This window comes from Pipistrellus kuhlii, unplaced genomic scaffold (genome assembly GCF_014108245.1).
Source record: "Pipistrellus kuhlii isolate mPipKuh1 unplaced genomic scaffold, mPipKuh1.p scaffold_m20_p_1, whole genome shotgun sequence".
Taxonomy (NCBI): domain Eukaryota; kingdom Metazoa; phylum Chordata; class Mammalia; order Chiroptera; family Vespertilionidae; genus Pipistrellus; species Pipistrellus kuhlii.
The window spans coordinates 1570262-1582633 of NW_023425404.1; the positions used below are offsets into that span (position 1 = coordinate 1570262).

Sequence of the window (12372 nt, forward strand, 5' to 3'; positions counted from 1 at the left end):
GACGCGGTCTGGGCACCGGGGTCGCTCGCCACGCCTCCGTGGAGCGGGTCCCGACTCAGGGTGAGCGCGACAGCGCAGGAGCGGCGACCCCGGTGCGTTCCCGAGGCTCCGGACCCCGGCGCGTTCCCTAGGCTCCGCGCTGGGAGGGGCGGGGCGAGCACGCGGCAGCGGCCAATGACAGGGGCGGGGGCGGGGCGAGCTGGCGGCGGCGGCCAATGACAGGGGTAAGGGGCGGGGCGAGCGCGCTGCGGCGGCCGGAGGCTTGGGGGCGGGGCCGCGCGAGGCGGGGGTCCTGCACTCGGGGGCGCGCGGCGCGTGCGCGCGGGGCGGCGGGACCGGGCGGCGCGGGGCGCGGACGCCGCAGGTGGCTCGGGCTGGGCGCCGGGAACGCGGGCGGCGGCCGGGGCGGGCGTGGAGGCGGGCAGTGGCCCTCGCTCGGCTGCGTCTCCGCTGGGGCGCGGCAGGCTGAGACCAGCGAGCCGAGGCGGGGAAGGGCGCGCGGCACCCCCTGGACGGCCCTCGGCATGGTCCGCGAGGCGAGGGAGGTCCTGCGGCCCGTGGGCTGAGGCGGCGGCGGCGGCCCGGAGCAGCGACATGCACCTGCCGGGCGCGGCTTAGAGGACGCGGCGGGCGGCGAGTCCCGGCCGCCAGCCGGGGGGCTCCCTGCCTCCGGCCGCCGCCGCCTCCCGCCGCCGCCGCCGCGGGCCGGAGCTGGAGCAGCGGAGGGGGCGCCCCGACATGGCGGCCCGGAGCGCCCCGAGCTGCCACCTGCGGCTCGAGTGGGTGTACGGCTACCGGGGCCACCAGTGCCGCAACAACCTCTACTACACGGCGGCCAAGGAGATCGTGTACTTCGTGGCGGGCGTCGGCGTGGTGTACAGCCCGCGGGAGCACCGGCAGAAGTTCTACCGCGGCCACAGCGACGACATCATCAGGTACCGGCGCGGGGGCGGGGAGGAGGCGGCCGCCGTACCCGCCGGGAGCCCTTGGCGGGGTCTGCACCCGCCGACCTCCCCGGGTTTGCACCGGCCGACCTCCCGGAGTTTGCACGGCCCGACCTCCCCGGTTCTGCACCCGCAAACCTCCCCGGGTTTGCATCGGCCGACCTCCCGGGGTTTGCACCCGCCGACCTCCCGGGGTCTGCACCGGCCGACCTCCGGGGTTTGCACGGCCCTCCCGGGTGCGGTGCGGTGACCCGGTGCCGCCGGAGCATCGCTGCGGAGACAGCCCGCAGGCGTCTCGTTCCGAAGCCGCCCTGCCCTGCCAGCGCCTCTCCCCATCCTCGGCCGTGGGTCACCGGGCGTTTGGCGCTCGGTATCCTCCTCCCTCCACGTTCCTGAAACTGCACAAAAAGGTTATTTAGGTAGCAGTTTCATCCTTTGCATCCCGCCCGAGATTTCTGATTCGACGAATTCTTAAAGCGCCGGTGGGAAGTCCTTAATAGAGAATTGATCGAAACCCAGGACCACGAGCTGGAGGCTGGTCCCGGGCGCGCGCTCACCTCTGGGCCACAATAATGAGAATAACGGAGTTCAGGTTTCACCGCCTGCTGTGAGCAGCGGACCGAAAAGAAGCCCAGGCGACCTCCAGGCAGCTGTTTAGAGGTTCACATTTGCACCCCCAAAGGCAGTTTGGGAGTAGGTTGCATCTGAAGGAAGCATCCGTTTCCCAATTCCCCTGTTTTCTCTAAAGGACCCCTAACATAAGTTTACTTTTGTATTTTTGGCTTGCATTACATTTTTTTGTTTTGCTTTGCATTTTAGTTCTCCCTTTGGGTGAATTCGTTGCTGACATTTCTTTAGGGAATGATGCATTTGAAATGTGTCAGTCGGTGTCTCAACAGAAACTTTTGTGGCAGATAAAGTTGAAAGCTGCAGAAATTGTGCTAAGGCCATTGATGACTGCCTCAAGCACAGCATAGGACCTGTCGGTGATGGGAGCCCATACTTAAACTATTTTTGAGAATGTGTGTGTGCTGCTTTTGGGTTTTTAATAGAAACTCTAGGATTGGATTTGGTTCCTCCACAGGATTTAAATTGGGCATTTCAAATCCAGTATCTGGGTTTGGTGTCTTATAGGCAAGAATCATAAATTCCATAAAGGACAAAGTTCTTTTCTTTAGTGTGTACGTCCATGATCTGTAAGAGGGAAAAGGAGGTAGTAGGGTAAGATGGAGTAAAGGTACGAAGAGCAAAAATTGGGATTGTGGAATAGGGAATCGGGTTGTTTTTGGGTTCATTTGTGTGTTTGTTGTTATTAATCCCAAGAGTAGACTTCATGCCAGTTCTCTTTTTCGCGATCCTTGACAGTTTCCTTCTTTTCCATGTGTTAGGTTGCCCACAATGCAGGGGATAGGTAATGACTTTACTTAGTTGAAGTAGCCATCCTCCAGGTACTCGGTTTATTAGGTTGAATTCAATAGGTGAGGGAGGTGTGAAGGATTTTGAGGTCTTCTCAGGACCTCTGTTGTGTGCACTCTTTGGTATTTGAAAGCAGGATGATATGAGGCTCTTTGAAATCTAGATATGATTTATTTGATGGGGCACTATGTTTTTTGTGCACCCAGCCGTAAGTAGAGGTTATGTCATATGTCACACTGCTTGAATTTTTATCGTTGTGTTTCTGTAAACTCTAAGGAAGGTAATGCTTTTCCTTTCCTTTCATATTGGTAGGTAGGTAGATAGATCTATAGATAGATATAGTTGCACAATCCATACATTGTCTCACAATATTGCAAAATGGCAAGTTACTTTTATATAGACAAAAGATTTACCCTTAAAACAATTTCTAACACTAAAAAGGTTTCCCAAAAAAATTGCAGTGGGATAGTAAAATCGGAGTCATATTGCATCTTGAAATTGGCGGCACCAATTTAATATAGCACTAAAAATATAGATGAGGAATCAGTGAAAGGGCTCTGGAAATTTCATCTCGAACAGTGACAGGTCGTTATTGTTTGTGAAATAGATCAGGCAAATGTTCAGACTTTTTCGTTTTCTTTCAGTTCAGTGTTTGAAATATAAATATAGACAGTACTTCAGTAATTTTCAACTATTTCACAGCAAAAAATGTAATATTCATAAATGTGATGCACAGTGGAAAACAGTGTTGTTGAAAAGTTAGCCTTAGTAATAAAAAGTTTACTGTTTTTTGCCATCTGTTTTGTTTCCATGTTTGCTCAAAGCTTAGGTAAAACTTATTGGTCAAATCTGACTTAGTCTGGTGCTAACCGGAATGAGCAGGTTATTTTCTTTAATGTTCTGAAACTATAAATCCTATATTGCTTGTAAAGAATGAATCAAAACCAGTTTATCATTTACCAGGTTTTTTTTTTGTCATCTTACTACAGCTAGTATTGCTAATGATGGCGCTATTAATATATGACATCATTTTGTCCATGTTGCTTGTTGTTTTACTTCTTTTTACCATGTATCTCTATGCTTCTCTAGTAGTTTATCCTTTAGTTGTATTTATGTCGGTACTGATTTATACAGAAGTTAGTTTCACTGTCAGAAATAATATAGGAATTTTAGGGTCACTTTTTCTTATTTTTATAAGTTGGGGGCAAAAGTAGGGCTACAGTTGTTCCTATGGAAAATAATACAATCCTATATAATAAAGAGCTAATATGCTAATTAGACCAAACAGCAGAATGACCTTCTGGAAGACCTTCCGGATGAAGCTGGGGCTGCAAGGGCCGAGCCCCTTGCACGACTTTTGTGCATCGGGCCTCTGGTAATTAATAAAAATACAAGAATAAACTTTGTGTTTGCATTCTCACAGCCATAAACCTACTTTTGCTCCATCCCATATTGTAATCACAGGGCTCTCAGGAGACTGTATGCTCAGGTGATCAGAGGAAGGGGGAAAGGGAGCAGAAAGATGTCTTCCAAAATACAAAACTGGCCTTCAAGATATATCCCAGCAGCTTCTATCGTAGATTCCTGATTCTCAACCCTGGCTGCATATTAGAGTCGCTTAGAGAGTTAAAATAACTCAAACATAAGAAAATCACCAATGACTGAGTCCCATCCTGGAAATTTGATTTAATTTGTTTAGGGTAGGTCTCAGGTATAATTTGCTTATTGTTGTTTCCTTCTGTTTTTAATTTTTAAGCTTTCAGGATGAGTCTGATATGCAGCCAGGGTTAAAAACCACTACTTTAGAGATAGTAATAACCCGTGTTTAGCTGGAGGGCTAGGAAGTCAACCTCAAAAAACTTGGGGCCAAATTCATTCATTATTATTATGCATTTTATAACAATGTAGATAATCTGCTAAGTGTTGGAACCCCTTTAAAATTTTGGGCCTCTTGCTTTAAGTTCTCCCTTGCTGGACATCCCTGTTTGGAATTTATTACCAAATAAAGCAATCTTAACTGTGGCTTTCTCATGATGGATGTGCTCAGTACCATCAGGGGCTGGAAACACTGAAACACAGATGTCTTGCATCATCAATCCAGGAAAATGCTCACCATTTTGGAACCAGAATCTGCAGTCAGAAATAGTCCAAATATCCACCACGTTAACATCTGATAGGGCATATAAGTGCCTATGAGAAGGATAGATCATTTCCACCCTATGAAATTCTAAAGTGGATGTATTTTCATGGACGTTTGAAATAACACCCTAAGTTTATGTCTAGTCAGGTCATGGTAACTGAGGTAACTGTGTTTTGTAGGACTTTAGACCACGTGCTGCCACCAGCCATGTACGGAGCAGCCACTAACAGCTGACTAGCTTCTCTTTATGCCAGCAGGAATCTTCCATTGTGTCTTCAATAGGGGTCAATATTCTGAGACACGTAGGTCTGTTCGGGATTACCTCTAACCAGTGTAAACAAGCTGCTTTGGTTACAGTGGTATCTATTCTACTTATAGGGTGGTATGTGGCATCACCCTGTTGGCTAAAGACAGCAAGAATGAGCACAAAAGTCTTAAGAGCTCCTGGATGGTAACAACAGCATCACCCTCTGTAGGCCAGTGTAATTTAAAGGTGGATTTGATTGTTAAAAAATAGAGTGTTCACCCCATGACACTGGCATGCATATCCATCTCAACACTAAGCAATTCTTTGGTGCTGATTGAGGGGATGGGGATGGGACTGAAGATGGACATCACACTCTGGATCTAGCTATTTCGGAGGCCATAGGCAGGCTTGATTCATCGTTACACCACAAAAGACTTATTTTTTCCCTCCTGGGATAGGCAGTGTATCATAGCTGGATTGGCAAGCAAGAGGTTGTGATTGTAGGAGGTGTTAATTCAGATTTCACTCTAAATACTACCGGGTTCTTCACCATCAGGGTGAGAGTACATGATTTCACTTTAATCCAGAGGCTGGGGAATACAGGGATAAGGCAAAGAGATGGGTTGGATGTGAGGTAAGAATTCTGGATTGTATCATTGCCAAGGTGTGGATGATTCAAACTCTTGCCTTTCATAGTGTCTGTATTTTGCATTTCAGCCGGCAATGTTTTGCATTCCTGTTGTTCCATCCACATTCTTGTCAGCATTTAGCGTCATCAGCGTTTCAGATTTTGGCCATTCAGATAGGTACTGTAGTAGAATCTCGTTGTTTCGTGGTGTGTTTCCCTGGTGACGTGTGATATGGAGCATCTTTTCATATACTTATTTGCCATCGGTATATCTTCTTTGATGAGTGTCCATTAGGGTCTCTTGCCTGATTTTTAATTGGGTTGTTTGCTCTCTTATTGTTGAGTTTTTTTTGTTTTGTTTTGTTTTTAAATATATTTTATTGATTTTTTACAGTGAGGAAGGGAGAGAGATAGAGAGCGAGAAACGTCGATGAGAGAGAAACATCTACCAGCTGCCACTTGCACACCCCCTACTGGGGATGTGCCCACAACCAATGTGCATGCCCTTGACCGGAATTGAACCTGGGACCTTCCAGTTCACAGACTGATGCTCTACCACTGAGCCAAACTGGTTTCGGCTATTGTTGAGTTTTAACAGTCCTTTATCAGATGTGTCTTTTGTAAAATTTTGTCCCAGTCTGTGGTTTGTCTTCTAATGCTCTTGACATTGTCTTTCACAGAGCAGAAATTTTTTATTTTAATGAAGTGAGGATTAAAAACATATATGGACAATAAAATGGCACTAAACACATATTGATCAACAGTTGAATCTAAAAAACAAAAGGAATGAACAAGTAGAACAGAAACAGCCTCATGGATACTGAGAACATTTTGATGGTTGCCAGATGTTAGTAGTGGGTTTAATCAGATTTAGGAAGTTCTCTTTCTAAAATTCTTAGGTTGTTATATTTTTATCATAAAAAGGGTTGAATGTTTGTCAAATGTGTTTTCTATATCTATTTCTATGTATGGGGGTTTGTTGTTTTTTATTAATATGATATGTTGGTTGACTTCAATATGTTGAACTAAGTTTTATTTCCACTTAACTTCCCTTTTAATATTCATTTAGTATGTTTTGACTTGTTGACTACCATACCAAGCCATCCAGATGTTCAAACCAGAAATCCTAGCGTTATCATAGACATCTCCTTTCCCTATCTCCCTATATCCAATCAGTTGATTCTGTTTTAATACCTTCCTAACTTTTTCCTCTTTCATACATTCTCTACCCTGATGCCATTTAGTTTTCCCTCTCAAAGGTGAAACTCATCATCTAAATCTACTTGTTGAAAAATTTATCAAGGAGAAATTTATATTCATTTCCTGTCTTTTGCTGATGTATATAAATCATTACCAATGATTAGGTCTTTGTCTTATACTTAAAGATTCATAGATTATTTTCCATGACTCATGGATGACATTTTGTTTTGTAAAATGTGATTTGTACTTTAATATTAATGTTATTGTAAGAGTGCTACTAATACTATTTTTGGGCACTAAAGATGATCTAACTCTATCCAATAAAGGAGTAAAAATGGGATAGAGGGCTTAAAAATAGATGCATACCAATGGAGCGGATGGAATGTGATACGGTTGCTACTGATTTGTTGTATGTTCAGTTGACCCTTGTGAACATTCTGTTTTTGGAGAAATTTGCACACACTCTCTCAAATTATGGGGATTAGGAGGTCTATCATTAACTGTTTATCCTATGTACTATTGCAGTAGTAACCCTTCGCCTGGATTTTTATAGAGGTTACTTATTTTAAGTCCAATTATTTTAAATAGATAAGTAAACTCTAATTTTCACATTGGTGTATGTTATATATACCAAATATTATAAAATCTCTTTAACCAACTTTAAGTCTCCTACTTGTTTGTTTTGTAGCCTTGCATTGCATCCTGAACGAGTATTGGTAGCAACAGGACAAGTTGGGAAAGAGCCTTACATCTGTGTTTGGGATTCATACACGGTACAGACCATATCAGTTCTGAAGGATGTTCACACACATGGTATAGCTTGCTTAGCATTTGACTTAGATGGCCAGGTATGTGATAATTTTTTCTTTTTTTGTAACTTTATATTAAGAATGTGTATTATAAGAAATTATTATAAATCTATGCATATTAAATCAGAAAGCAATGATAAAAAGTATTTTTTCAAGGGTGGAGATGGGTAGGTGGGAGGAGTGGTTGGTGTATATGAGAACAGTGAGGTTTTTTTAATTTTCTCAAGAACTTTTCAATTGAATTAATTACTATCATGAAAGCTAAAGAGATTCTGATGCAGTGGAATAGTACCTGGTTGGTCTAGAAAATTTTACACATAATTCTTTTCCAGGTTGTGTATATTGATAAGACAAATGGAAGACATCTTAGCAAAATAAGGTTTAAATAGAGTTGTATACATTTTAATTTTTAGTTATTATAAGGTTTTCTATTAAAATTGCATTTTTTAATTGAAAATAACAAGGCAGTTTCTATATGAACTGTTTTTAGACAAAAATCAAAATTAAAAACAAAAGATATAATTAATATTTCACTTACTTTACTAATCAGTTCCCAAATTATTATTTACTTCTAGACAGTGACTTTTTTAAAAAATTAAACAAATCAACAGCTTTTTGGTGGTGTTTTCATGGAACTTGTTTTTACCTAAAACATATTTAAGAAGTGGTAAAAAGTTGGATTTTGCAGGTGTGCAAAACTTTTATAGTCTTTAAAAGTTTTATGTTTAAAATTAGAGTTTAAAAATTATTTTAACCTTTAGGAAAAAATTTAGGTACCTGCTTTTTAATTAATAAAATTAATTTCATAGGGCTAGATTTAATAGGAACAGATTACATTGTGAGCTCTTCCCTTGAAAATGATATCCAGTAGATGTTTTATTTATAACTCTGAGGAATAGCTTCTTTGAGTAGCATAGATACATATGACTTTCTGATAAGAGTCTGTTAAGAGATCTATAAAGACTTAACTGGAACCTCTCATTTGGGGGAAAATGTACTTCTAGGTTTAATATCACAGTGTAGCAGTGATTGTCAATTACAGAACCTTAATTTGTGTGTGCCATTTTTATTATTCAAGTCCCTTAATGTCTTCATATCAGGATTTATTTTATTCTTTAAAAGGCAGAGAATAATACTCCTTACCTACTTTACAGGAGATGATATTTTATGAAATAAACCAACAAAGTTGTTGTTAAAAAATCACTTACTAAAGGTATTATGAAATCCAAGATGTTTTAACTGTGTGTCTGTGTGTTTTAAGTATAGACATTTTCTTCTTAATTATAAAATTGCCTTTTCTAAATGTAATGTATGGCATTGCTGAGGAATTTCTCTTATATGTGTAAGGAGAAGTTATGCCCACCGCTTTTCTTAGTTGAAACCTTTAATTTCACTTATTTTAAGCAAGTTAAAAGATAAGTCTTGGGTTCATGTATTTTATTACCACAAATATTCATGAGAACATGTTACTTAAAATTTAAGCTTATAAAAAAACATAATAGCTAAAAGTTATTCAGCACATACTAAGTGTAAGGCATTGTCTACATCAGTGTTTCCCAAACTTTTGACATATGTGTACCCCTTCTATAATTTTCGTAACGCTGAGTACCCCTCGTTCTCATGAGAACGTAGAATTGGGCGCAGCTAAGCACAGTGCAGTGCATATCTCCAACAAACTCATCCGGTACCCCTGGGGGTATGCATACCACACTTTGGGAAACACTGGTCTAGATTATCTCATTTAATCCTCACAACCCTATGAAATGGAGACCATTATTATCTCTATTTTACAGATAAAGAAACTGAGACTTAGAAAGGTTAAGTAACTTGCCCTGGGTTACACAGCTAGTAAATGGAACCAGAGCTGGAACCCAGGGCAGTCACACTCCAAAGCTCATGTTTTTAACTGCAATCCTCGACTGCCTCCCCAAAAGGAACTTTGGAGGTGCTTGCTTATATTTCAAACTGAATTTATCCATCTTAAGTACAGTTAAATCCTGTAATGAACTGCTTCCAGTTAAAGATTAAGTTAAGAAGAAAATATCTGAAATGATGTTAATGAGAAAATGCCTTAGTTAAAAAATATATTTTAGTACATATCTCTCCACTCTATCAACTATGAGATACCCATTAGGAAATACTGTATAATGTTTGCATTTTCTACTATAACTGAGACTATAAATGACCAATTAAGATTTATCCAGTGAATGAGTTTCCCTGTTGGTAGCATTGCTGGATGTTCTTTTCCTAGAGAGGTTCTTCTGAATGGAGTATCTGTGCCAACACTGGAGTCTCCCTTATGGAGAATAATTAGGGTCTACAAAGGCTAATTATATAAAGCCACATCAAACTGGGACTAAAATTTCATAGTAAATGGGGAAGGAGTAGGAGGAAGAGGAATTTAGGAATTTATCTTGAAAATATAATCATAATTTAAAATAATAAAAGCACAATTCTCATATTTAATAAAACCTGTTACAGTTACAACTTTGCTAATTTATAGAATAAACCAAGAATAAAGGATTAATGTTTTTAACCTAATTTGTGAACTATACACTGGTACAAAATAAAATGCGTTGGCTTACCATTGACTTTGGGCCAATGATGAGGGTCATTTTTACAAAAATATTAGGGGTTTCATGTTTTTTTTTCCCCAAGGGCCTTCAAATAACCTCCTGATATTTAAACATATGTCAAGTGCCTGCTCCTTTTTAAAAAAATTGTCTTGTATTGCTTTCCAGATCCTAATATCTAATGGCTTTCTGTATGATTTGGCCAATATTTACTTCATTAAATCCTGTATCTTTTTCAAAATTAGTGATTTTTATTTTGTAACATTGTAACCGTTAGATCTTTTATAATTTGCCCTGAGACCAGAGGGATTCTCCACACTAGGATCTCTTCAGTTTAATTGTCCATTATTTGAAAGAATTTCACAAGTACAGGAACACACGGGATGCGTCTAGCTATGGCTGTTGGAATATTTTTCTTATTTGAGTAGAGTGCCAGAACTTTTACTAAAAACTTCCATGGAGTTTTAAAGCTTTTAGCCAGTTGTGACTTGCTTTGTGTGTATGAGGAGGTGAGACAGAGAGAAGAGGCAGTGGTACAAAGGACTGAGCTCCTCTGGTATTCACTTTATAGTTGTCTTGTGACATTTTAATTTCTACACAGTTTGCTATAGCAAGAGGTGAATATCTTTGTTTTGGCTAGATATTTATTGATACCTTCTTGTTTCAGATAGTCAAGATTCACCTAAGGATTTTTTTTTTTTTTCATTGATTTTTAGTGAGAATAGAGTGGGGAGGGGGAAAGAGAGAAAGAAACAGATCAATGTGAGAGAGACACATCGATTGGTTGCCTCCTAAATGTGCCCCAACTAGGGCCGGGGACTGAACCTGCAACCCTTTGGTGCAAGGGCTGATGCTCTATCCACTGAGCAACCCTGGCCAGCCAGGACTATTCTTTCTCTTTTTACGTGACCCATTCATTCTACTCATTTGAGGGTGTAAATCGTAACTCTACTTTGCATAAATGGTTTCTAACAGGATACTAGATGACATTTCTCATTTGGACAAGAAGAGGAAATAGGGTCTTAAAGCTACTTATGATTATGGTAAACTGATGATGATGATGATGATGATGATGATGATAGCGATGATGATAGCGATGATAGCAAACACTTATATAACATTAACTATATTCCAGGCACTCTTTTACCTCCTTTTATACAGGATGGGGCAGAAGTAGGTTTACAATTGTTCATATGGAAAATAATACAATAATAAATAATAGTACAAGAATAAACTGTGTTTCACATACTTACAACAGTAAACTTCTGTCCCCCCCCCCTGAGGGTATATGTATATGTTAATTGTCCTATTAACCTATGAGGTACTTTTATTATCCCCACTCAATAGGTAAGGAAACTAAGGCAGAGAGAGGCTTACGAACTATCCTAAGTCATCCCATTAGTAAGAGATGGGGCTGGTGTTCCAATCTAGGCAGCCCGCTACCAGAATCCATGCTCTGAACCAGAGACTGGTGGACTTTCTCTGACAAGTCAGATAGTAACGAGTTTAAGCGTTGTGGGTTAGGTGGTCTCAGTGACAACGGCTCTGCTCTGCCCTGTAGTGTGAACGCAGTCATAGACAGCTGGTAAAAGAATGTGCGTGGCTGTGTCCCAACTTTATTTACAAAAACCAGGGTGCAAGTAGAGTTTGGCCTGAGAATTGTACTTTGCAACCCCTGCTTCTAAATCAGTGCTTTTCAAAGAGTGTGTTGTGACTTGTGACTTCTTCTTTAACCCTTCATTCACTAAGAAGTGTATGTGTTGTTAATTTACAAATATTTGAAGGCTTTTCTGAATACTGTTCTGATTTCTGTTCTTGTCAGAAACTAATAACACTGTTTTCTTACCTATTAAGTGGAGATAATAAAAGTACTTCATAGAATAATAACTTCATGCTTATTCTGACTTCTGTTTTTGAAAATACAGAAAACATACTCTGTATTTTCATTATTAGAAATTTGTTTAGGTTTATTTTGTGATTCAAAATTTTGTGATCTTCACGAAGCATCATGTACATTTGGAAAAGGTAGGGAAAAATATGTCTTCTGTTTCCTTTCCTTCTGTTTATGGTACTGTTGTTCTCATTTGTTTTATTTCTACATGTTTTGTACACCCCATACTTGCTATTTTTGCCTAGAATAGTTAGTTTTAAAGGCAAATTAAAAATAAGAAAATCATATTTATGCATTTACCATTTGGGTGCTCTACATGCATATGTGTACTAAGTTAAGTCTTGCATGACTGACCCTTTGTGATCTTTGGGAGTTTTTTCACCTAGCTTCTTAGTAATTGTTTTTCTTTCTCAGAATTTTGTTCTTTGCTTGGCCTTGGGATTTTACCCTGTGCATGAAATATTGGTGCTCTCCAGGGGACTTATAAGTAGATTTTATGGAGCTCTTTCTCTGTTCTGCAATTT

General features: G+C 40.7%; 1 protein-coding gene across 14 annotated transcripts in view; it reads left to right on the plus strand.

Moving 5' to 3' along the window:
* The first annotated feature begins 301 nt into the window (after nucleotides 1-301).
* The window catches only part of EML5 (EMAP like 5), a 104462-nt gene continuing 92391 nt past the window's right edge, over nucleotides 302-12372 (plus strand). For 13 of the 14 annotated variants that reach the window (XR_006740233.1, XR_004986540.2, XR_006740238.1 and 10 more), the window contains exons 1-2: nucleotides 327-935; nucleotides 7264-7423. Coding sequence is in view for 11 of the 14 variants with exons in the window: in XM_036429351.2 (XP_036285244.1) it covers nucleotides 739-935; nucleotides 7264-7423 (357 nt within the window). In the remaining 3 variants the exon portion in view is untranslated. Of the gene's footprint in view, nucleotides 936-7263; nucleotides 7424-12372 lie in introns of all 14 variants that reach the window. The other variant, XM_036429318.2, reaches the window with a different exon arrangement.